At 39.5% G+C, this 25,054-nt stretch overlaps 2 protein-coding genes across 6 annotated transcripts in view; both read right to left on the reverse strand.

The window, feature by feature from the left end:
• Positions 1-2,063: 2,063 nt before the first annotated feature.
• The window catches only part of LOC127795906 (uncharacterized), a 58,074-nt gene continuing 35,083 nt past the window's right edge, over positions 2,064-25,054 (reverse strand). The window contains exon 2 of one of the 2 annotated variants that reach the window (XM_052327883.1): positions 2,064-3,024. In XM_052327883.1, coding sequence (XP_052183843.1) covers positions 2,453-3,024 — 572 coding nt within the window. In that variant the 3' untranslated portion in view covers positions 2,064-2,452. Of the gene's footprint in view, positions 4,389-25,054 lie in introns of those variants that run through there. The other variant, XM_052327882.1, reaches the window with a different exon arrangement.
• The window catches only part of LOC127795907 (protein OSB2, chloroplastic-like), a 37,620-nt gene continuing 19,447 nt past the window's right edge, over positions 6,882-25,054 (reverse strand). For 2 of the 4 annotated variants that reach the window (XM_052327885.1, XM_052327887.1), the window contains exons 3-9: positions 17,405-17,501; positions 9,929-10,017; positions 9,696-9,837; positions 9,435-9,550; positions 9,215-9,347; positions 7,480-7,544; positions 6,882-7,394 (exon numbers count right to left, since the gene is read on the reverse strand). In XM_052327885.1, the coding sequence (XP_052183845.1) occupies positions 7,275-7,394; positions 7,480-7,544; positions 9,215-9,347; positions 9,435-9,550; positions 9,696-9,837; positions 9,929-10,017; positions 17,405-17,501 (762 nt within the window). In that variant the 3' untranslated portion in view covers positions 6,882-7,274. Of the gene's footprint in view, positions 7,395-7,479; positions 7,545-8,377; positions 8,520-9,214; positions 9,348-9,434; positions 9,551-9,695; positions 9,838-9,928; positions 10,018-17,404; positions 17,502-25,054 lie in introns of all 4 variants that reach the window. The other 2 variants (XR_008021888.1, XM_052327886.1) reach the window with 2 other exon arrangements.

Below are 25,054 nucleotides of genomic sequence, written 5' to 3' on the forward strand. Positions count from 1 at the left end.
TTTTTTTGTTCATTAAGTTCTCTGGGTTTTGCTTGTTCTAGCTGGTATCAATACTCCGCTCTGAAGGCCGCTATCCTCTCCATTCTCGGTATGCACGAGGAGCAACTCCCTGTAAGATACCTTGCTACATGTCTCAGCATTTGCCAACAGTGGTCCCCTGAGAGATCAAATCAGCAAGAAGCTAACCGGGTGGAAGGCCAAAATTCTGCCTTTTGCCGGACGACTGCAGTTTATAAAGACTTTTTTTTTCTTCTTCATACCAACACTACAGTACTAGATGCGCTCGTTTCTGCGCCCTTATAGCTGCACAAGCAGCCAAGAACTACATCTTCTTCAATAAGTTGCAGAGTCCTCAAAACGAAAAGGATAAGTTTACCTCCAACTAAGAAGAAGAAATAGGCCTTTCCCTCTAAAAAAAGTGAAACTCTTTTAAACCCTCAATAGAAATGGGATTAAAGCCCAAGTTGTAGAATGGCCAGCCCCCAAGTAGCTCTGCCTCCAAATACGCAAAAACACCAACATAAAATCTGGCATAACCAACTATACGCTAAAAATAACAGAGACAACACTTCCCACCTCTCTAACAAACCAGTAATGAAAAACAGAAAGTCCTCTACTCAAAACAGCTAGTAATAAAAGTTGCCTGCAAACAACATGACAAAACCCATACAATTATTCCATCGTAACAAAGGTTCTGTTGCAATAACCATAGTTCTGCTATAAGACACTATTGGGAGTGTTTGCCACTCTTATTCAGCATCACTTTCTCTTTCACTAGTGAGATGTTCACAATATATAACTAGCCTTCAAGCACAACAAATGCTTGTGCAAACAATGCATGCATTAAACACAAGAAAAAGACGTTGCTCCAATAACAACTCAAAAGAAACAATATTACTTTATCAGACTGCATAATTTAAGATCCATGCCCTTAAAGCATCTAAAATGACTCAAATTGCCTATTTATTGACAATTCTTTCAACTGGCATTAGTTCATTTGGTATCGTAAGCTGTAAAGCCCAGGAGTTTTAAGGCTATGGATTATCATCAAGAGAGGATACCCATCTTGTCCTGGTGACCAGCCGTCAAGATCAACACCTTCAGGTCTTTTCTTTACAGTGGATTCTAAGATGCAGAGATCACAGCCTTCCACTTGTACTACTCTACCACATCTGAGTTCTGGCTCAGACTCTTCTATAGAGGTAACTAGAATCACTTTTGAGTTGGATCTGGGGACATTAGGTCACTTTTCAGTCATTCTAAATCACACCCTCAGAAGCTCTCAAATTTCTCTCCCACCAAATAAGCCACATGAGACAAAATGGAAGGCTTCCAAACAGATTTATGCCTTCAGCTCAGACAAACCAAACTACATGCACCAAAAAGTTGATCACAGAAGCTGCATCACCAATTTGATGCTCTTCTCAACTGGAAAATTTTGCAGAGAAGCGCCAGAGCATTAGCGCTCACTAGCCAGCATCTTCTGTGTTAATGAGTTAAACTGCAGCTTGATCCAGTCTTTGTGGAGATGCTATACTTCGAGGACCTATAGTGGAATTTTCTGGGGTAACAGAAGGACTTGTCACGAATTTTTTTTGTAGCTGTATCTAACTATGCTATTACTAAAATTCTTGAGAAGTCTCTGGGGCACCATAAGGGAAATTTTCTACAGATTGGAATGGTGAATTTTATCACCAAAATTATTGGGAGTGTCCAAGAATATTTTTAGTATCAGATATATACCAAAGGTCATCACTAAATTTGTGACAGCAATAAACATCAAATGAAATAACACAATAAGATCAATGAATTTTAGTATTACACCTGTTTTCATAGATATAACTAACTAAATAGTAAGGTCAATGTGGCAACTAGATCTTAGTGGGTATAAAAAGAACAGCTAATTAAACACCATGACATCACTCAACAGGACAAACCCTCCCTATGTCCCACTTGAAAAACAACATATCAAGCTTTTATCCCACTATGTGGAATTAGCTACATGAATTCTAGCATCCAGTCATTATTCTCACCCGTGTCCCACTTGAAAGAGGAGAAAAATATTCCTTTAAATTAGCAGCATATTCAAATAATGGGCAATTTACAGTGTCAAGTACAATATACTACTTGATGAAAGCACATGAGAATTTGAAACAAGATCAAAGGGGAAAAAAAAAACTAAATCCTAAAAGAAATAACACTCCTGAAAGAAAAATATTGCCAAAATCCTTCCAAAAGCATGGGATCCAACTCAAGTCATTGTTTCTCCTTTTTGTTTTTTTCTCTCTTTTTTCCCTTTTATAACTTTAGCAAAGGATTGAGAATATGATAATGCAATGAGGCCTAGAATTACTACCCTAAAGAAGCCAACTGAGATGAGCACAGGATCTTGAAATTCTCAACCACTGTAAAGAACAATTACAAAGCAAATGAATGCATAACCCCGATTTTATTAAATTGAAAGCATTCGTAGCTTCCTCAGTCTTCTGATGGCGGGGGAGATTGTTTTATTTCCTTTTCGGCCCTTCTTCTTCTGCTTAACCTTCTTTGTTACCACAGGCATCTCCCTGATGGGGCCTGGAGGTACTCCTTTCTTAAGTGCACTGCCTCTGGGAGTAACAGAGGGCGGCAACCTCAGACTCTGCGGAGGCAATGGACCGTGGGGCTTCCAGACCAAATTATTTTTCATAGAAAACCTAACCTTCTTGGCACTCTTGTCCTCACTCTTTCCTTCACCAGTTTGGTCCAGACTGCAATTGTCCTTGCCACCCACATTCTTTACTCTCTTTCTCTTCTTTGAAATGGTAGTTGCAGGTGTAATCTCCAGTGAACCATGTGAACTTGAATCATCCTTATCCAATGCAGCTCTTGCAGCAACCTTCTCAAATTGGATTTGAAGATTTGAAATGACAGACTCATTAAACAGAGAATTAATTGTCTCGTCACTAGTTGTTCCATTGCTAGAAATCTTCTCATTAGCAGGAATTACATCCCCATTCTCAACTACCACGGGGCGTATCTCAGGTAGCTCAACCTCCTCCTCCTCCTCCTCCTTCTTCTTCTTCTCCTTCTTCTTCTTCTTCTTCTTCTTCTTCTCTGCCACCTTATCGACTCCGTCCAATTCCTCAGCCTCATCCTTGCTTTCATTAGAAGTCTTCTTGGACTTCTTCTTCTTCAAAGGCTTATTTGCAGATGCATTCTCATCTTTGAAGGCAACTTCAGTTGGTTCTGAGACAACCTCAGAAGCAGCTACTTGTGTCTCGGAAGCAATAGCTATTAACTCAGGAACCTCGTCTTCATCATGAACCATTACATCAAGAATTGATATTTCAATCCCAGAAGACGCTAAATCCTTCTCCAACCTCAAGAAATCCTCATGCAAACTGAAGAGAACCTTTCTATTTGCTTGAAAGCAATCATGGGAACTACCCAAATCATAGAACTTCGTGGAAAACCCCAGCGTCAATGCTATACTCCCAAGTCGCACCACATTTTCGTCGGGCGAATCAGCTCCCGCTTTCTTGAGCTCCAGCAAACTCCATCCCATTCTCAAGAACACATCGAATATATTAGACTTAACCTTACCCAATAACACCTTATCTAGACAATGCGCCATGAGGCGAACCAAGGGTTCAAAAATGACAACCACCGCTTCGGACCTGATGGGAAGGAAAGGGCTAAGTTCTTCCAGAAAAATGGAGGCAAGATGGTAATTAACTCCGTTGCCAAGGAACCTGTCATCAGCGAAAAAGGTTTTCTCTTCCAAAATGGCCAAGAATCGACGTGAGATCTCCAAGTCCCAAGAGTAATTCTTCTTTAACATGATAAACGAAAAGTGTAGAAAGCGGCGGATCAAGAGATAAAACTTGTCTAACCTTAGGGCGTCGATGCCGGACCACTCTCGGCGCATGGTGAGCAAGAAGACGGAGATGTAGTGGAGAGAGAGAGGGAGAGGGAGCGCGAGGAGAAGGGAGGAGAGACGGTTGATGAGGTCTAACTGGACGAAGGACTTGTCGGCGTGCCAAACGCAGTAGAAGAGTCCCTTCCAGAGCTTCTTCATGTCTTCGTCGGAGACTTGGTCCGGCGACTGTGACGGAAGCCAGGATTTGAGGACCTGCTTCAGGGCTTTGTCTCTGGTGGCCTTGTTGCAGGAGGCCAAGTCCCTGATGAGAGAAGCTCCGACGCCGTCGCTAACAACGGGGAATGTGGATCCCTCCTCCTCCATAGCAGAGAGGCTCCCACGACCGGGCGATCGGTGAGGAAGATGGAGAGGAACGCGACTGATTGATGAAAGGGAATGCGTAGCGCGGAACCCTAATATGATGAATATGACAGACGTGAAGTGGGTAGGGGACGAAGGAACTTGCGAGTTGGGGAGCTTTGTCCAATCTGACCATAACATAATAAGCTATTCCTTCAGCCCCCAGCAAAGGAAGTAAATTCTTTGGTGTTAGTCTTTGAATCTCAGATTTCTAATTTTTTTAGAATAATTTTAAAAATTAAAAATTATTTATCGTCCTCACATTTGTAATAGGATTAATCCTATTGATATTGTAGGATCGAACAACGAAGATGCTCGTGATGGTGCATTAAGCAAAAAAAAAAAAACTATTCATTTAGTTTATAAGTTATTTTTTAAAATATTTAGTAATTATTATTGACTTAAATATTATTTTAACTTAAAAATTAATTTATTAGTATTTGACAAAAACTTTTTTAACCCAACTTTAAAAAAAATGCTTTTAAGGGTTTTATTGTGTGGACCAAACAACAACTTTTGAAATTTCAATCTACTCACCTCCTTTCATCTATCGAGCTTGTTACCTTCGTCATCATCGCCTCCTTCTAGTTGTGACTGTAGCCTTCACCTCCATAGTCACCATTAGTCGCCGCGTGCAAATCCACCACTTTCATCGTTGATTGTTGCATTTAGCCTCTATCGCTCGCGTTTGCTACTTCTTCTTCCATCAGCCATCATCCGCCACCTCCAATCTTCATCACCCGTCATCCGTCGCTTGCATCCACTGCTTCTATCGTCGACGACCAACTTTCTATGAATATATATATATATATAACATATATATTTAACACACATATTGTATTAGTATTTTTTAATAATTATATATAATTTATCAACAATTAATAATAAAATTTTATCATTAAACATTATTTTATAATTTAATTTTATTAAAAAATAATATTTTTATATTTTTATTTATATTATTTAATAACATATCTATTTTTATCTTTTTTATCAAATTTTAATAACTTATCAACTCTTTCAAACTAAATATAATTATTAATTAATAGTTTAAAAGTACATTTATCAAAACACGTTATCAGTTTAAATATCACATAACTTAGAAGCTTTAAACCACTTAAAAGTTGCTTTACTAATTTCAGGATCTGTTAATTTTAGGATTTGTTAAAATAAATAAATATTATATAAAATAAATAAATATTAAAACCCAAAAAAACCCTAATACTTAAATATGATTCCAATCTAAAAACCCTAAAAGGAGTGGCAGTTTGGAAAAGCTACCAAAAGTGGGACCAAATGAGCCAGCTACCCCTAGCTAGTAGCTAATTTACCACTGCAACTTTAATTTTAATATTTATTTATTTTAATATTCATATTTAACAAATCGTGAAATTAGTGTAGCATCTTTTCTAATTTATTATTATGTTATGCTTAGCTTGGGCAAAGCTCTCCAAATTCAAGTACATGCCTAATATAAACGACTTAGAAGACTCATTTTTTTGTTTACGAAATATTTTTTATTCTTATTTTAAATCTTATTTATATTTATTTTTTTATTTTTATTTTATATCAGAAATATTTCCCCTTTTCGTTTACGTTTTCATATAACCTAACCTGCGTGATGCCTATTTTTTTTGGTTTAACAATAAAATAATTACAAGCTGACTGTTAAAGACGTTAGTCTAAAGCAAGTTCCCTAGTCCCCCCCCCCCCCCCCCCCCCCCCCAACGTCTACTTTACCAACCATGTGCAGCCCCTGCATAGTTATTTATTGCTTCAATATCTATGTCGGCAGTTGGGATGGATCAATGACTTGCTAATCGCATCTCCAATCATTTCCTATAAATCCAAGCAAACTACCATCTTGTTTTCAAACCACAATTAAACTAAAACCCCCCCCTTTTTTACCGTATTTAATCGTCCACAAATATATCATGCTCCAGTCCACCATGATAGATGGTTCATTCACAAGAACATTCGAAAATATCAAAATTATAGATTCAATTTCTAGTTCTGCTAATACTTTGGTGGCACTGGCCCATCAGTGTAAAGGTAGATTCAATTTACATGAGAAAGTTAATATAACATTGTCAACAAGATCCTAATATTATATAAGACTTACTAAATGCAACAATATATCCTTGAACTTGAGTGCCCTTTCTACTCTTTTTTATTTAACAAAAAATAAATAAAGAAATCCAGAATGCCCTCCACACTTGCAATTAAATAGAGTAACCCATCTATCATCGCTTTCATAACTCACCTTAGCATAACATACATTCTTCTTGGAGGGCATGCATTCTTTTAAGGCTAAAAGTGGAGTTCATGGGATTTTAAAATTTTCAAAGTAGTTCACACTTTGTCTCTAATAATGGCTCAAATATCCATTAATATCTCGTAAGAAACAAGAGATTATAAATTTAAATATTTTTACGTCCTTTTATATAGACATTTAAAATTATTTTTCATATATATATATATATATATAAGTTCGAACTTGAAAGAACCATTGAAGGGGGTAGGAAGACTTGAGTCGTTGCTTTGAAATTCAGTGTAAGTAAATCCATCTGCGCCTTAGCTGAAGCTGCAATACCTAGAGACATTCTCACAGGGCAACAATTACATGCAATTGACTTGCATTGATTGAAAGAAAGGAATTATTATAAAACTACAATAAGAGGAAACAGCTAGTGGAAAGGTAGAAGATACTATACGGACGATGGAACCAAAAAACAGATAAAGAAAACCAGCCTTCTTTTCTGGCGTCTAAGAACTCTATATGCCATTGAGAAACTGCACCAACTATGAGTAAATTAACATCCTCCGAACGCTGTATCATCAAAAAACAATAGGACCAAGGCCTGTCATCGCGTCGCTAGGGTTGACAACTTGAGAAAAACTTGTGGAGCATGTGGAATAAAGATGACAAGAAGCATCGGAATTTTATGCACAGAACCCAGATGAATCAACAATGGGGGGGGGGATGTTCAACTTTCTCCCCAGGTAGAGATGATCAGGCAGCATTTTTAGCTCTCAAAGGAGGCAACCTATCCAATACCCAATCTGGCGAGTTACTTAACCATAGTCCTTTGCCTGTATCTTTGTGTTTAAAATCGGGAGCCTTTACGTTGACCTACATAGTTTTTGAATTATGAAACAGTAGAGCGGGAACACCAGTATAAAACGAATGAGTAGAACCATACAACATCAAGGGTTACCTTGTTCATTCTGTTGTCCCACCATCTATCAGGATTGTCTACCAAGTTCTTCCAAAAATCATCCCCTAGTCCCAGGAAACAAATCAACATCAGCTGACTAGGCAGAATTAACATGACTGCAAATATGAAGACAAAAAGAGGGGAAGCTTCATTGTTTTTAAACCATGAAGCAGCAGAATCATGGTACAAAAGACAGTGACTTTTTTAGAAAAATTAATTCCCTTATTTTCCTAATAAATTCCTACCTACAGTGAAAAATGACGCAGCAGATCATATGGAAAAAGAAACAAGTGTTGTTTTTTGTCACTGCCAGAACCAATGCAGGCACTTTTGTTAGTCATAAAGTGCAGATGGTTCTGCCAAAGTTGCCCTTCCTGCATTTGTGCAAGAAGCTAAGATAGAAAGCTAGCATTTGGCTAAAATAAGGTCCATTATGTGTGGCATGCTAAATGATTTATGCATGAAATATTTTGTGGCAGCATAATAGCATGATTTCATGTGGTTGGAAGGGTGTATGAAATGTGACCCCTCTTGATTTGTGACATATGTTGGTGAGCCTTCAGATCCCTTAGGCCGTGAAAATGATGTTTGCCAAGAATGAAGTATGAGCATGAAGGTGGGGTGCATGAAAAAGTAAAATGTGTCGAAAGAAAGCTAATATGATGTTGTGTGTGTTTGTGCATTGACTATGTGTATGCCTGCCATATATGCCCTTATTGAGTAGTTAAGACTCATGCCATGTGCATGTCCCCATTTCAGCCTAAGGAAAGCTCTAACAAGTAGCCCTCACGACACAAGTCAAGTGGTTGGGTCACGATAAGTTAGGATTCGCACTAATAAGTCGTGAGTTTGATTCCTTGCCCAGCGCAGTGAAACAAAGCCTCCACCTGCGATTTACCTCTTCTATCAAAATTGAGAACACGAGCGGTGAGGGACCGTACAAGGGTGGTAATCTCAAAGCTCTAACAAGCAAGGTGGATTGGCAAGGGAGCTGTTAGTATGTGCATTGAAGACTTTCTATTTTGACAATTGTCTTAAATCTGAAAGCATGTTATGAAATGAAAGTATATGTTATACTTGGAAGTATGTGTAGCTTGGGTATTATGATACCAGAACATTTTGTTTATCAAAAAGATGTATAAACTAGATCCTTGATATAACCATGTTGCATAAAGGCACAAGGAATGATGAACCAATGCCTGGTCCAGATCTGGCAACTACAATATAGAATTATAACTATTCAAATGCAACCTCAATATCATGTTTTCATCTGCCCCTATTTTTGCTAAAGCACCCTTATGTCCTGAAGGAAACGTAATTTGTCAATCTCAACGAACAAAATTTTGTTTTTTTGTGGTCAGTCAATTACCATTTCAACCAATTATACAGTATAAATAACTTATTGTATGCATGAATTATAGTTAAGATCAGAAGATTTTTTATAGGTTCTTCCAAGTTCTGGGTTCTGGTTCCCTTGATCACCCATGTCCACTGAACATGACAAGTGCAAAGGTATGAAATGTGTCTCCAAGACCCATACCCAAGATGAGGTTCAACAATTTAGCAAATTACTTTTTAAGCTCAGTTATTTCCTATAGAGTGTGTGACATCCTAACAATAAGAAACAGACATTTTTTTGCGTGCTATACTTTAATAGAATCCAGTAAGTGTTAAAGATTCCAAGATATTCTTCTACTGTAATGAATGGGATAAAGTAATGTTAATTGATACCGACCTTTGGTGTCCTTTGCTTGTTTAACATCAAATTTCAATCCATCAAGGTTTGACAACACCCACTTTGGAGCACTATCAAGCCAGAGTGCAAGACCAGTATCCTTGTGTTTAAAATCTGGATATTTTGGTTTGCACTACAAAAATAAATAAATAAATCATAAAAATATCCTCAATGGAATCAATCAAGACCATAAGAAATGTACCCTCATATAAGTACTCACCCGTCCCCTGAGCTTATATTCACGGTTGTCCCGCCATTTTTGCGGATTTCTTAAAAGGTCATTCCAACTGCTTAATGCAGGGTCTCTATCACCTTTTATGTCACTACCTGAGAAAACTTATTTGAGGATGCGGAAAGACACAGAAAGAATAGTCTTAACATAGTGCCAAGCACTGAGACTAACAAACTATAAACAGCAACATCAGTTCTTCAAAATGAATGACATATAAATGAAAGCTAAATAAGGTAAAACATGGGCTACCATTTTCCAGGTTTCTCCGAACAACTTTATGATCCAGTGTCAAACATTCTAATTTCTTTTGAATCCACTCTGGAATAGACTCATTAACCCAGAGTAACTGGCCACTGTGTTTGTTCTCAAAAGATGCAGCCATCGAATTGCCCTGGCAAATATGCAAAAAATCAACAATTAGAGAATAGACATTTGTACACTGAAAAGAAACAAATGAGATAAGATAATTACGAACTTCAAACCTTATTCGACCTGATGTCCCACCACTCATGGGGGCTAGCAAAAAGATCCTTCCATGACTGGTTGACAGATATATCATCCTTTGGGCTTGCTAAGCAGAACATATCCATGGGGGGGGGAGGGGGGGAGAAAAAAAAAAAAAGATGAATGACAAGGTTTTAGCAACTTCAACAATTTCTCAGCTGGAAATAAAGGATAATCCGCATTGTAAGGTTGATATTGACAGATCTTCAAAATTCTGAAGCAGATGAAGAGAGTAAGTTGGTACAAAGAAATTCCAACATCAATGTTAAAGAAAGAGATGAAACTGCAAGAGAACCATGGAATGTCCTCAACCAGAGCAGAGAAATATACCTAATGCACAAAACTCCTATCATTGTCCCTGGGAGGCAGTTTCCACGATTTGACAACATGACTCCAAATCACATTAGATCTACCTCAGGCCCAAGGCCACCCTTACAGCACCAATATACTTTCTGAGTACTTAGTCAATTAATTTATGCTTACAGTTGTTTACTCAAATAAGTATTTAATGCACCTCCAAGAAAATGAAAAAAATGTTCACAAAGTGAATGATTTTCCTTGGCCATCACCACCTAAAATGGTAGCTCCTCCGGTGATACCCCTTGCACTGGGGTTTGAGGTCAGGTCCCACGTTGGAGTCCAGTGCCCAGTAGTTCCTTAGGTTGTCACCCACCATACAGTCTAAGAGTTTAAGAGCCTGGGACCTGAAGACACTACCTCATGTGGCTCCTAGCAGGGGTTTTCACAGATTTCTTGGATGGCCACTGTGCTAATTCCGCTGAGTTAGAAAGCATCACGTTGTGTCCCTAGTCACTAGGTTTCTCTTTTTCCCCCCACCCCACATGGAGAACTATCGAGAAATTGAATAGATCATTCTCTTAATTTCCCTCCAATCTTTTGTTCTCTCTTTCATTCTTCTTATCTCTCTCCTTTCTATCAATCTGTATGTCTCATTCCCAGAAATTCTCTCGAATTTCCGACATTCAATGTCAATTCAGAAGAAGCTCTGAATTGATCATCGTTAGGTCCTCAAGGATCTGACAATTTTGGTATCAAAGCAGTGCTTGTGCCGTAGGAGTTTGAAGTGATCAGCGATGGCCGAGGGAACGAGAATGAAGAGTCTGGAGACTCAGGTGCAACAGATTGGATCCACAGCGAACGATCTGCAGAACAGAGTGGATCAGTTGGAATTAGGATCCAACTAGAATCATGAGGCCATTTTGGCTATTGATCGAAAATTGGAGGCAGTGGTAGCGCAGATCCGCAATGATCTGGGAGTCCAGATAAGGGAACAAATGCAGACATTCGTAGTAATATTTGAAAGGTAGAATCAGATGCATATCTCGCCTGATTTTCCTCCAAGGGAAAGGACAAATCCCATACTACCAGGATAGGTAAAGATGGGACCGGTGACACAAGAGCAGGGGATGAATCAGAGACACCATCGGAGACATCGGAAGGCGACGAGGAGAGTGTTGAATTGGGATGGAGAAGGTGACTAGAGATTCCGGCTGGTCATCACCAACAAGGTATGCCCCTGCCACTGTTAGAAATTCCGTTATTCGACGACCTCAGCCCTTGTTGGTGGATTAGGAGGTGCAAATGGGTGTTTTGAATGGTACGGGGTGTCCTAGAGGCAAAATGTGACGATAATGGCCGCTTACCTTAATGACGTCGATGACGCATGGTACCAGGGGTGGTCCAAAGTTAGAGGAGAGTGCAGGTGGGAGGAATTCGCAGAAGAGTTGTGCAAGAGATTTGGGGATCGAGGCCTCTCTGATGTCGTAGAGGAAACTCAAGCAAATAGGTTTGATGATGGACTACCAATTGCGGTTTGAGGAGCTCAAGGCCTTAATGCTCAATCACAACCCGTATCTAAGCAGGCTTACTTCATTTCAAGTTTCCTAAGTGGCTTAAATGAAGAACTGAGGCCAATGGTGAAGGCACTCCATCCCAGAACTCTTAAACATGCCGCTAATAGCGCTACGCTCCACAAGCAAACGGTTGAGGTGCTGATGAAGAAACAAAGGATAGTGGTGTCACGAACCTAGGGTTCGTGATAGGTTAGAAGAGGAATTGGAAGGAATTGAGGGAGGGAATTAAGGGAGAACAGAATAGAGAAGAAGATTAAAGGGGAAATGAGAGATAGAGAGGGAAATTGGAGGGAGATTGTGAGAGAACGGTAGAGAGAATTAGAATTTCATTTATCATTTCAATCATGCTTTCTTCCTATAACAGTGGCTTATTTTTAGCCCACTGCTCCTGCACCCATGTGCAGTCCGTTTAGCCTCAACCATGCACCCATGTGCATAACAACTGAAATTCTAACAAATTGCAAAATACCCTCTAACAACTATTTATATCCCTATTACAATTTTGCCCATCTATTACTCCTAGGGTCATAACGAGTGGCTAAGGGGGTTGCCTAAGGAGGCCTGCCACCGGGAAGGAATTATGGGAAGAAAGTGGGTAGGGGGCCACCTGAGGACGAAGAATTTGGCATTACCAGCCCCTACTACCCAATACGGAAAGACCATGGAGCAGAGAAGACAAGCCAACCTATGCTTCAAGTACGGGGAAAGGTGCTTCCCCGGTCACCAATGTAGGAAGCAACTCCTATTATTGGAAGGAGAAGAAGAGGAGTTAGTAGAGGAAGAAAAAGAACCACCCCTCTAACAGGGAGAAGAGGAAGAGGACAGTGGAGAGATCTCATTGCATGCCCTGAAGGGCTTGACCAACAACAAGATCATCAAGGTTGAAGGCAATGTAAATAACAATAAGCTAATGATCCTTATTGACAGTGGTAGCACCCACAATTTTTTGGATGAGGGAACAACCCAGAGATTGAAATGTCCCCTAATTACAACATAGCCACTGTCAGTGACTGTAGTGAATGGAAGCAAAGTGTTAAGCAAATCAACATATGTTGGGTTTTACTGGGAGATGCAAGGAGTGGGGTTTGAGGCTGATTTGAGGCTTCTCAAATTGGGAGGTTGCGACATGGTGTTAGGCATGGATTGGATGAAGCAAGCCGCAATTTGCTTTGATTTTAACAAGATGGAGGTGAAGTTTGAGAAAGAGGGTAAGCCAATGACCTTAATAGGAAACAAAGAATAGGCAATGTGTAAGATGATAACAGGGAGAAGGCTACATAAGATGCTTAGGTAGAAGCTGAATCAGGTGACCCAATTATTTTTAATCCAAGCTGTGGAAAAGGGGAATGAAGAGTTGGAAGAGGAGGGAGAATTCATGCTAACGGTTAGCACCACTCCTCAAGCTAACCTAGAGGTACATCAAACTAACCTCCTTAATATGCTACTTATTTAGTTTGAAAATCTGTTTGTAAAACCTGTAACCCTTCCCCCAACCAGACCTATTGACCACACAATCCACCTCAAACCCAACACTGACCCAATTAACGTTCGTCCATATCAATACCCCCTAACCAGAAAACAATTATAGAGAATCTGGTTAGAGAGATGCTTCAGAAATTCCTCATCAAACCTAGCCATAGCCCCTTTGCCTCCCCTATGTTGCTAGAAAAGAAAAAATATGGTACATGGCGGTTTTGCATCGACTACCGCCAATTGAATGAAGTTACCATCAAAGACATTCCCAATTCCCCTTATTGAGGACTTACTACATGAATTGAGCCATGCCACCATCTTCACTAAGCTTGAACTAAGATCCGGTTATCATCAAATCTGGATGAACTCCCTTGATATACATAAGACTTGCCTTCCGCACCCACCAAGGACACTACGAATTCCTTGTAATGCCCTTTGGCCTAACAAACACCCCAGCCACCTTCCAATCCCTCATGAACCAAATTTTTGAACCCCACCTTCGAGACTTTATACTTGTATTCTTTGATGATATTTTAGTGTACAACCCCACCTTTGACCTTCGCTTGAAGCACGTAAGAACTACATTCTACATTTGAGATTTTAAAACTCAATAGGTTGTATATCAAGAGGTCAAAATGTGCATTTGCACAAAATCAGGTGGAATATTTGGGGTATTTGATATCTGGGTAGGGAGTGAGTACCGACCCCAACAAGGTAGCGACCATGATCAACTGGCCAAGGCCTACATCAATTAAAGCCTTGAGGGGATTCTTAAGGCTGACGGGCTACTACAAAAGATTTGTTAGGGGATATGGAACAATCAGTAAATTGTTGACTAACTTACTAAAAAAAAGACGACTTTGTATGGGGTCCAACAACAAAGGATGCATTTGGGTTGTTGAAGAAAACAATGAGGGAAACCCCTATACTAAGCTTATCGGATTTTGACAAGACTTTTGTACTTGAAACAGACGCAAGTGGGATGAGAATAGGGGTTGTCCCAATGTAGGAGGGGAGACCCCCAGGGCCTTCATAAGTAGGCCTTGGCTCCAAGGCATACAGGCCTCAGTATCTACGAAAAGGAGCTATTGGCAGTGATATTTGCAGTAGGTAAGTGGCGACATTACCTGGAAGGTAGGAGATTTATCATAAAAACCGACCACGAGAGCCTAAAATTCTTGTTGGAACAGAAGCTCCACACCCATTTACAGAAAAAGGGAATGACAAAACTTATGGGCTTGGATTATGTAACTCAGTACAGGAAGGATAAAGAGAATGTTGCAACGGATGCCTTATCTAGATGTATGGAGGAGGGGATGATAGCAGCTATTACAGCAATGATACCTAATTAGTGTCAGGAGATAGTAAAGAGTTATGAGGATGAACGAGTGAAAAGTCTCTTGGAACAACTAATTGTAGAACCAGAGAGTAAACCAGGGTACACCTATGAAAATGGAGTGATCCGATATAAGGGCAAACTGGTGATAGGGGGCAGTGAAGAATTGCAGAAGAGAATACTCTAGGCTTTACATGAGACTCCAATGAGGGGACATTTAGGCGTGCAGAACACCTATCACAAGGTGAAACAATTGTTTTATTGGCCAAAGCTGAAGGAAGAAGTAATGTAGTACGTGTTGGCTTATGAAATGTGCAAACACGAGATTGTGGCCTACCCGGGGCTATTGCAGCCACTTCCTATCCCAAGCCAAGCATGAGAGAGTATGTCAATAGATTTTATAGAAGGTCTACCTATGTCAGAAGGGAAGGACTACATCCCTATCGTGGTAGACCAGTTCACGAAGTTTGGTCACTTCTTAAACCTCATTCACCCCTATATTACCAAGGAAGTGGCTCGGATTCTGCTAGATCAGGATGCACGGGATCCCTAAAACAATTATCTCAGACAGGGACAAAATATTCACCAACCTTATGTGGCAAACCTTGTGGTAATCTTTGGGGTCTAAGTTGAACCTCTCCACTGCCTATCATCCCCAAACAGATGGACAAACAAAAAAGGTCAACCAATGCTTAGAGACCTACCTTCGTTGTCTATGTTTTGAGAATCCAAAAAGCTGGCACAAATGGTTATCAGTAGCACAGTGGTGGTATAATTCCAACCACCACAGTGCCCTTCAGATGTCCCCTTTCAAGGCTCTCTTTCACTACTACCAGCCCTTCCAGGACCCACCAATGTAGCAGCAGTGGACAAGCACCTACAACAACAATAATAGGTCCTACAGCAGCTTAAGAAAGACCTAACTATAGCACAGAATCGTATGAAGCAAATGGCAGATAAGGGAAGAAGTGAGAGAATTTGAAGTAGAGGAGGAAGTGTACTTGAAACTGAGGGGGCCTCACCTAAAGTCCCTAATTACAGGTCCTATCTCCAAGCTAAGTCCGAGATACTTTGGGCCATTTCCAATTTTATTTTAGCCAAGATTGGCAAAGTGGCCTATAAGCTACAATTACCTAGGGACACTCAGATACACCCGGTCTTTCATGTGTCTTTGCTAAAGAAGGTAGTAGGAGAACAAAGGGTGAGTTCCCACTTACCTTTGTAAGTATAAGAGACTGAGGGAGCTCCAGAACTAGCAGTTGTTGTGGATAGACGGGTGATCTACTGCCAAGGGGCACCCATAATGCAAGTCCTGGTGGGATGGACCAACCGACATGAGGATGACAACACCTGGGAGTACCTCCCAGAGTTGCTCAACCAATTTCTACGAGCAGCCAATTTACTGGCCATTTCTTGAGGACAAGAAATGTCTCAAGGGGGGTATTGTCACGTATCTAGAGGGTACTTTGGTAAAATGTAAGGGTGCAAGTGGGAAAAGCAGTAAAGAATAATAACATAATGTAGTTAGGCTATTTTGTAATCAGCCTTGGCAAGAACACCTATATGTACACAGGTAAGGGGTATAAATTGTACCCCACCCCACATGGAGAACTATCAAGAAATTGAATAGATCATTCTCTGAATTTTCCTCCAAACTTTTGTTCTCTCTTTCATTCTTCTGATCTCATTCCCGAAAATTTTGGAATCAGTCTTTCTATCAATCTGTCCGTCTCATTCCCGGAAATGCTCTCGAATTTATGGCATTCAGTATCAATTCGGAAGAAGCTCTGAATTGATCATCGTCAGGTCCTCACGGATCTGACATCTACTTACCCCTAATCAGTTATAAAAATGTGTCACAACCTCAAAGGGTAGATTAGGCATAGGATATTACATGTATTGGTTAGTGGTTGTATTGTACTGCTTTGTTGGTTTGTACCTTTACCTAGAAAGTCTATAAATAGGCTGTAACCTAGAGAATTAGTGATATTGATGAATGAATTGAATTCTGTTTTCCCTCTCTGTTTCGTTTGAATTCTCTCCCTTTCTTCTGAATCCTCCCTCATTTACATCTCTTTCCTCCTCCATTTCTACCCTAATTCTCCCTCGGATTCTTCCAATTTCCCATTCTAACCCTAGGAAAGCCCTAGGTTGTGACAAAATGTCAAAGCATAGTGCCATACAAATATACGTGTATCACGATGTAAATGTCAACAGGAAGATGTCAATGTAATTGCAAAAATATACAAAAACAAATGTATCAAAAAGCCATATTGATCATAGTGTAATACAAAAATAAGAGTATCACGATGTAAATGTCAACAGGAAGATGTCAATGTTAATGTTGCTGAAATATACATGGACCTTATTCCAAGCCATTTTTGTAATGAGAGCTGGCAATCACAATGTATACAGGAACACTTCTAATAAATTCCAAAGTATTATGGCCTGCTATAACTTTTTCCAATACTAAGCCCCTTACTGTCTCATTTTTCCTTAAAACTTTGCATTTCCTCTTCAAAACCTTTACAGATTCTCTACCCTTCCTGATCTGAAAGAGATTCATAAAATAAGGAGGGAAACCATTTAATATATATAAAGAAGCATAAAACAAAAATAAAAAGAGAAAAAAACTTATAGCTACCATTTATGGATATATAATAAATGCATTTAACAACTAGCAAGACAATATTTTTCCAACTAAATGTGAACCTCAAGATTTCACAATGAAATTAAGAAGCTATGTAAGTAAACCTCAAAAAAAAAATTACCAGCACTGTTAGCAGGCAGCTTCTTAAGATTGTCTGACATAATGCCTTTTTTCATCTGGGGAGACCCCTTCACAAAGTCTATGCTCCGTACCATAACCTACATGATCGCAACTCACGATTTTAAATTATGCTGTTATAAATTGGGAGCACTAGCAACCTTTAAACTCACCCAAGAAACCAATCAAACACCACCCAACACACTCTCAATCACTCTCAACTCACCAGCTAACAAACCACAAAGCAAACAGATAATAAAGAACAGAAATTTGAAGACATAAAACTGAACAAAAAAGAAATATGCAAACCACATGAGACAACAGATTTATCCTAGTTCAAGCCAATTGAATTGGCTCTACATCCAGCCTCTAAAAACCTCCCAAGAGCAGCCTCCTTTGATTATCAGAATGATCAGTACAACCCTCACGATTACAAGCCTTCAAGATAACAAAGACTATTCTAACACACTCAGCCTTTTCTCTCTTGACTTTCTCGTGAGAATGGATGCGCCGCCTGTACCAAACCTCTGTCCTATTTATAAAAGAATAGGGCGTTAATATCTAGGACTGTTATAACCGATATAGGCATTTCTGGTTATGCTTCCCAACTTAAATCTTTGTACTGAAAACCGCCTATCTATACCCCCTAAAATCCGATGCATTCTTACTGCAAATATTCTGGATTTCTCGAGACAACCTTCTAACATATGCAAGCAACAATAAGAAATAAATGTCCACTATATGCAAATAGGGAGAAGGGGGGGGGGGGGGGGGAGAGAGAGAGAGACTTTCATCTTTTGAATAATAGGAAGCATACCCTCCATTTGTCATATAATAAGCTAACAAAAGGACCTGTCTATATCTGTTGACATATTCTCTCACTTTTGAGTTTACGTTAGAATGAAACTACAATAACTTTTAAAAAAATGTTTAATTGATACAAGATATTATTAACCTTCCAAAAATGAGAAGTCCAGCCTCATCAATTTAACCCTTTTTATCAGTAATGTAATGCTGCTGTAAGGTCAACTTGTACAATCAGTAACAAGGTTTATCCTCAACAGTTTGGGAAGAAGTTTGTATATTTCAATAATGAAGACAATTTATTCATGGGAAAGATAATCAATGGAAAGTCTTCATAAAAGGAGAAAATATAAGACACATTTTCAACATGGAAGCAAACACAGTAGGAGACATTTACCTTTCTGTGAGTAACAAATTTTAGCATATCTTCTCGCATCTTTTATTTGTACAAGTTGGATTAGTTCTCAAACATGTTTGAGAAAATTCAGTTTCCAGTTTTAATCTTTTTCATTTACCTTGGTACTATTATCTCATTTTCTCATTTCCCCCTTCAATGGAGCACAGATAAAAGGATGTCAATGGCAATTACATACATTCATTCAAAAATAACTTTTACTTTAAAGGGCATTTATTAAGTTGGGCATTTGTAAAAAGGAAATTATAGTAGGAAAGAATTACAGTGTTGATAAGGTTTTATATTCTGGAATCTTAGATGTCTGGAAGTTCCTGGTGAGGTTGTAAATCTGCTACTTGGATTTTCATATTTCAAGAGTTCTAAATGGGATTGGAGCCCTAGTGCAACCAACTTAATAGGGCCCTATATCTTGATGTAATGAAATTGGTGACTATTCAGAGCTCTACTGGTCTTTGAATGGAGGCATATCTCTTAATTTGGTTAAACATCAATTATTTGCTCTTGCAAGACTCAATCCGAAGTCAAAAACCAATGTTTCATAAACTCCTGCCAATTCCCATGCCCCTTTTTAAGCTGTTAAACCACTGCACTTCAATTTAGGTTGAATATAAGGACAAAAACATGTAGGCTGTTATTGGACGAGAATTCAGCAAAAGAAGAAGAAGAAGTTTAAATTGAAAAGGAGTGGAGAAGCTTTGCAAGACTCAGTATATATCAAGATTATCCTAGGATATTTTAGTAGTAGATAATTGCTGTAAATATCTGTAAATATTATATCTTGTATCTGTTTTTATCTCCTAATTTTTAGGAGATAGTGTTTCCTATATTTTAGAAGTAGATGGCCCGAATCCTTTCCTTAGGAAAGAGATTAGGCTAGAACTTGTATATATTCTCTAAAACCTCTTGGAATTAATTTAAGCAAGCATTCTTGAATTTTACAAAGACTTGTTTTATGGTATCAGAGCACTATTCGATCAGAAAATGACGGTGACTCACTCCAGTTTTATCCATGGCGGAAACCAATCCAAACCCAACCCTAACCGAGGCCTCTACCACTTCTTCGAGTACTTCTATCCCACCTCCGGCGCTATCTAATCTCACTGCAACATCTATTGATAACCATCCTCTATAAATTACTCAACATAAACTAAATGGGAGTAATTTTAGGGAATGGTTGCAATCGGCGAAGTTAGTGATCAAAGGAAAGGGAAAATCTGGTTATCTAACTGGATCAATTCCTACCCCACCATCTACGGCAGCCAACTATGGTCTTTGGGAGGCAGAAAATTCCACTATCATCACTTGGTTGATAAATTCTATAGAGCCGAAAATAGGGAGAACATACCTATTCTACAAAATAGCCAAGGAAGTTTGAGAATCAGTCCAAGAGATGTATTCAGATTTGGAGGATTTCTCTCAATGTTTTGAAATTCAATCGGCTATTAGAACAACCAAACAAAGTATGAATAGTGTGACTAAATACTTTAATACTTTGGTGGAGTTATGGCATGAGATGAATATGTTTTATACACTTAGTTGGGAATCTCCGACTGATAGTACTCAATACAATAAGATGATGAAAAAAGATAGAATCTTTGACTTCCTACATGGCCTTAACGCTGATTTGGATGAAGTTCGGGGAAGGATATTGGGCACAAAGCCCTTACCATCTCTCAATGAAGTTTTTTCTGAAGTTAGAAGGGAAGAGAGCAAGTGAAAGGTGATGCTTCAACACCCATCAGACCCAGTTTTGTCCCACTAGAATTCAGCCATTGCGTCTGTTAAACAAGGGGAATTTTTTACAAGGAATCAAGTGAAGGAAAAATTGTGGTGCAACCATTGCAAGAGGCCCAACCATACTAAGGAAAATTGCTGGAAGATCCATGGAAAACCAGCAAATTGGAAACCATGGCCAAGGAGAGAGAATCCCATATCAGCTTACAATGTTGGAGCTCCAACAGAAAATAAACCAAGTTTGAATCTATTCAAAGACCAAATTCAAGCCTTGTACAGGCTCCTAAATCAAGGTACAGCCCAACCAAGCACTAATAATCCTCAGTCCACTGCCTCTTAGCATTGCAAGGTAATCTTCAACACTATTCATTGGTTTCTAAGTGTTTTTGTAAGAATATATGGGTGATTGACATAGGTGCATCAGACCATATGACAAATTCAGCAAGGTCTATGACTGATTATACCCTATGTGACCCCTCATATCTATGGCCGATGGAACCACTTCACCTGTTTTGGGTATGGGAACAATATGTATATCAAAATTGAAGCTCAATTCTGTGCTACATGTTCCTGGTTTGAAACATCATTTGCTATCAGTTAGCTGGATCACTAAGGATATGAATTGCAATGTAATTTTCTATCTTTCCTATTGTGTTTTTTAGGATCAAGACTCAGGGAGGATGATTGGGAATGCTAAAGTGATGGACGGTCTTTATTGTCTTGCAATAGATCTTCCTAATTCCTCTTCAAATAGAGTTGTCCTAAGTGTAAGCACCAATGCCAAAGTCTTGTTATGACATAAACGCTTAGGACACTCTAGCCTACCTTACCTTAAATTTTTGTATCCCGATTTTTTCAGCAATAAAGAGCAAGTTCTTACATGTGAACAATGCACTTTTGCTAAACAACCTAGATCACATCATCCTATTCGATTGTATAAACCCTCTAAACCCTTTCATTTAATTCATAATGATATTTGGGGACCCTCTAAACACCCTAATATCACTAGTGCAAGATGGTTTATTACATTTATAGATGATCATTCTAGAGCTTGTTGGGTGTATTTAATGAAGGAAAAATCAGAAGCTTGTAACATATTCAAAAGATTTCATAAGCTAATGTTACAACCCAAAGACAAGCCAAGGGTGTGATTGTAATTAGTAGGCGAGGGGGTAAAGTCGTTAGTAAGCGAATACATATAATAACACACAGCAGCACCTTGCGGTTATAGCTATAAGCCACTTGTACTTGGGCAGTGTAACTAAAGGCAGCCTATAAAAGGTAATAGGCACCGAGGATGGGAATTATGAATGAATTGGACATAATTCTTTCCCTCTCCAAATTCTACTCCCTCCAATCTCTCTCACAATTTCTCCCTCCATTCTATTTCTCTCTCTCACTCAATTCAAATTTCCACAGCTACTTAAATTACCGAATTGTGCAAGCCTCAGATCCAAGGCTTAACAACTAATTGAGAATATGTTTCAAACTTCTATAAAAATCCTTCGAACCGATTGCCAAGAGTATTTTTTAAATGATTTCACAAACTCCTTGGCCGAGCAAAGTATCTTTCACCAAAACTCGTCCATATACACCCTAACAAAATGGCATGGTTGAAAGAAAAAATCATCATCTCCTAGAAATGGCTAGAGTTATGATGTTTACCACAAATGTTCCTCACTCCTATTGGGGAGAAGTTGTCCTTACTGCCACCTATTTAATCAATCGTCTCCCTTCCAAAACCCTACAATTCCAAACACCCCTTAGTATCCTCAACACTATGTATCCTAACATTTCTGCCATTCTTTCTATTGCCCCAAAGGTCTCTGCATGCATTGTGTATGTTCACAACAATGCCCTATCTTGAACCAAATTGGACCCTAAGGCTCAAAAATGCATCTTTGTGGGGTATTCTCCCTCTCAAAAGGGATACAAGTGCTATTGTTCTTTTAATCACAAATTTTTTGTTTCCACTAATGTAACATTCTATGAGGATCATCCATTTTATTCCATTACCACACCTTAAACAGTCCCGAATGATCCTTCTCTTCTCTTGTTTTCCATTTATCCTTTTCTACCAGTGTGCTCTCAAGGGGGAGAATGCTCAATGTCTCAGTGTGCTCTCAAGGGGGAGAATGCTCAGTGTCTCATGATCACACAATGGTAGAACCGGCTTCTAACCCTATTGAGCCTGAAATTTCCCATACCTCAAATTTTGATCCAACCCCACATCAGCCCCCACCTACAGCAACCAATAACCCTAACCCTTTATTCTTCTACTCAAGAAGACCTAAAGGCTGGCCGGAATCAAAGAAGACCAGCCATCATTTTCTGAGGTTGGTCCTTCAGAGGAAAACACCGATAATGACAAGGGGATAGCCACACTTGATGCTGACAACAATGCTAGAGAAAAAGATGGTTTGGATTGGGTTGTTCCTATAGCATTGAGGAAAGGGGTAAGATCATTGTCAAGTCCTTGAATTAGGACTTGACAATTTTAGTAATTCCGATCGAGAAAGAGAGGAAAAGAGAATTAGAATAGAGAGAATAGAGAAGTCAAGAGAGAGAATGATTTATTAATCAATCAATCGGAAAAAAAACCCATGTGCCGTAGATCTCTTTATTAATAAGACCTCTAGCTATACAAGGGTTCTTCTAATCCTCCTAACCGTCTCTTGAGGCTGTTACAACAGCCTCTCCCGCCTCCTAACTTCCCTCCAACAGTTTAGTAGAGTAAAGATTACAAAATAACCCCCAGGGTCATGACAATCCCTGCCCCTTGAAAGAATTCTTGTCCTCAAGAATTTAGAGAAGTCCCATGGCCCGCGGAAACTGCTTCAAAAGGTTTGGGAAGTATTCCCAAGTAGTGTGGTCTGGATGAAGGTGTGACCACTGAACTAATACTTGCGTTAAGGGTACTTTTCCTTCATACATTATCCTCTTCTATAGAATAGCGCGGGGTTCGATTACTTCTTCTGTTTCTTCCGCATTGGAAGGTAATTCAGTCCGACTAGGAGCAGTTGCTGTTGTTGCCTTCTTCAACAATGAAACATGGAACACCAGATGGCTTGTCACTCCCTCCGGTAATTGTAATCTATATGCAACTGGACCTATTTTGGCCACAATAGGATAAGGTCCAAAATATTTGGGGCTCAACTTAGAGGGTGTCACTGATGTATAGGGCTGTTGCAAGAACCTCCTTACCTTGAGATAAACCAAATCACCTATCTCAAAAGTCCTGTCACTCCTCCTTCTATCTGCTATTTGCTTCATTCGGTTCATGGCATTGGCCAATTCTTGTTTTAGGACGGTTAATAGTTCCTGCCTCTGCTGGAAATAATGCCCCACTTCTGCCATAGTAGGGGAAGACTCCGAAATGGTAGGCAGCAGCATGGGTCTATACCCAAACATGGCTTCAAAAGGACTCCTCCAAATAGCACTATGGTAGGTGGTGTTATACCACCATTGTGCTAATGATAGCCACCGATTCTAGCTCTTAGGATTAGTGAAGCACTACCTTAGATATGCCTCTAAGCATTGATTGACCCTTTCTGTTTGAGGGTGGTATGCAGTTGACAAACACAAGCCCACTCCCAATTTCCGAAACAGTTCTTGCCAAAATGAACTTGTAAATACCTTGTCTCTATCCGAGACAATAGTCTTAGGAACTCCATGGATGCTGGCTATCCTATCCAAGAATACTCTTGCCACCTCTTGTGCAGTAAATGGATGAGATAGACTAATGAAATGGCCAAATTTTGTCAAACGACCCACCACCACCATGATTACATCCTTGCCTTCCGATCGAGGTAGACCCTCCATAAAGTCCATAGAAATTCCTTCCCATGCTTGATTAGGTATTTCCAAGGGCTGTAATAACCCCGGGTAAGCGACGTTTTCATGTTTACATCGTTGGCACACCACGCAAGATATCACAAATTTCACTACATCTGGCTTTTGTTTAGGCCAAAAAATAATTGTTTGACCTTTTGATAAGTAGCTCTTATCCCTGAATGACCCCCCACTGGCGAACCATGAAGGGCTCCTATTATTCTCTCCTTTAATGCACTGTCATCCCCCACTACCAACCTGCCTTTGTACCTTATCAGGCCATTGGATAATGTATAATCTGCTATTGCAGTAGGTTGTATTGCTAGTTGTGTTAGGATACCTTGAAGCCATTCCGACTGACCGTAGCTCGCTTCTAATTCCCCCATCCATTCAGGTACTATCGCTATGATAGCTTGGCAGTCTGCAGTTTCACTACATCTAGATAGTGCATCAGCCACTATGTTTTCTTTTCCTCTGCGGTACTGAATAATATAATCCAGCCCCATGAGTTTAGAAACCCCTTTCCTCTGCAACTGGGTATGCAGCCTTTGTTGGCTTAGGAACTGTAAACTCGCATGGTCCGTACGGATCACAAATGGCTGGTTTTCCAAGTAATGTCGCCATTTGTCCACTGCTCCAAGCACGGCTAACAACTCTTTGTCATACACACTTAATCCTAAGTGCCTTTGCGACAATGCTTGACTTATAAAAGCCAGTGGTCGCCCTTCTTGTATCAGCACAGCTCCTACCCCAGTGTCACATGCATCCGTCTCAACTATAAATGGCTTAGAAAAATCTGAAAGAGCTAATACTGGAGCTGTAGACATGGATTTCTTAAGGGCTAGGAATGCTGCTTCTGCTTTTGGATTC

Source organism: Diospyros lotus, chromosome 2, assembly GCF_014633365.1.
Source record: "Diospyros lotus cultivar Yz01 chromosome 2, ASM1463336v1, whole genome shotgun sequence".
NCBI lineage: Eukaryota > Viridiplantae > Streptophyta > Magnoliopsida > Ericales > Ebenaceae > Diospyros > Diospyros lotus.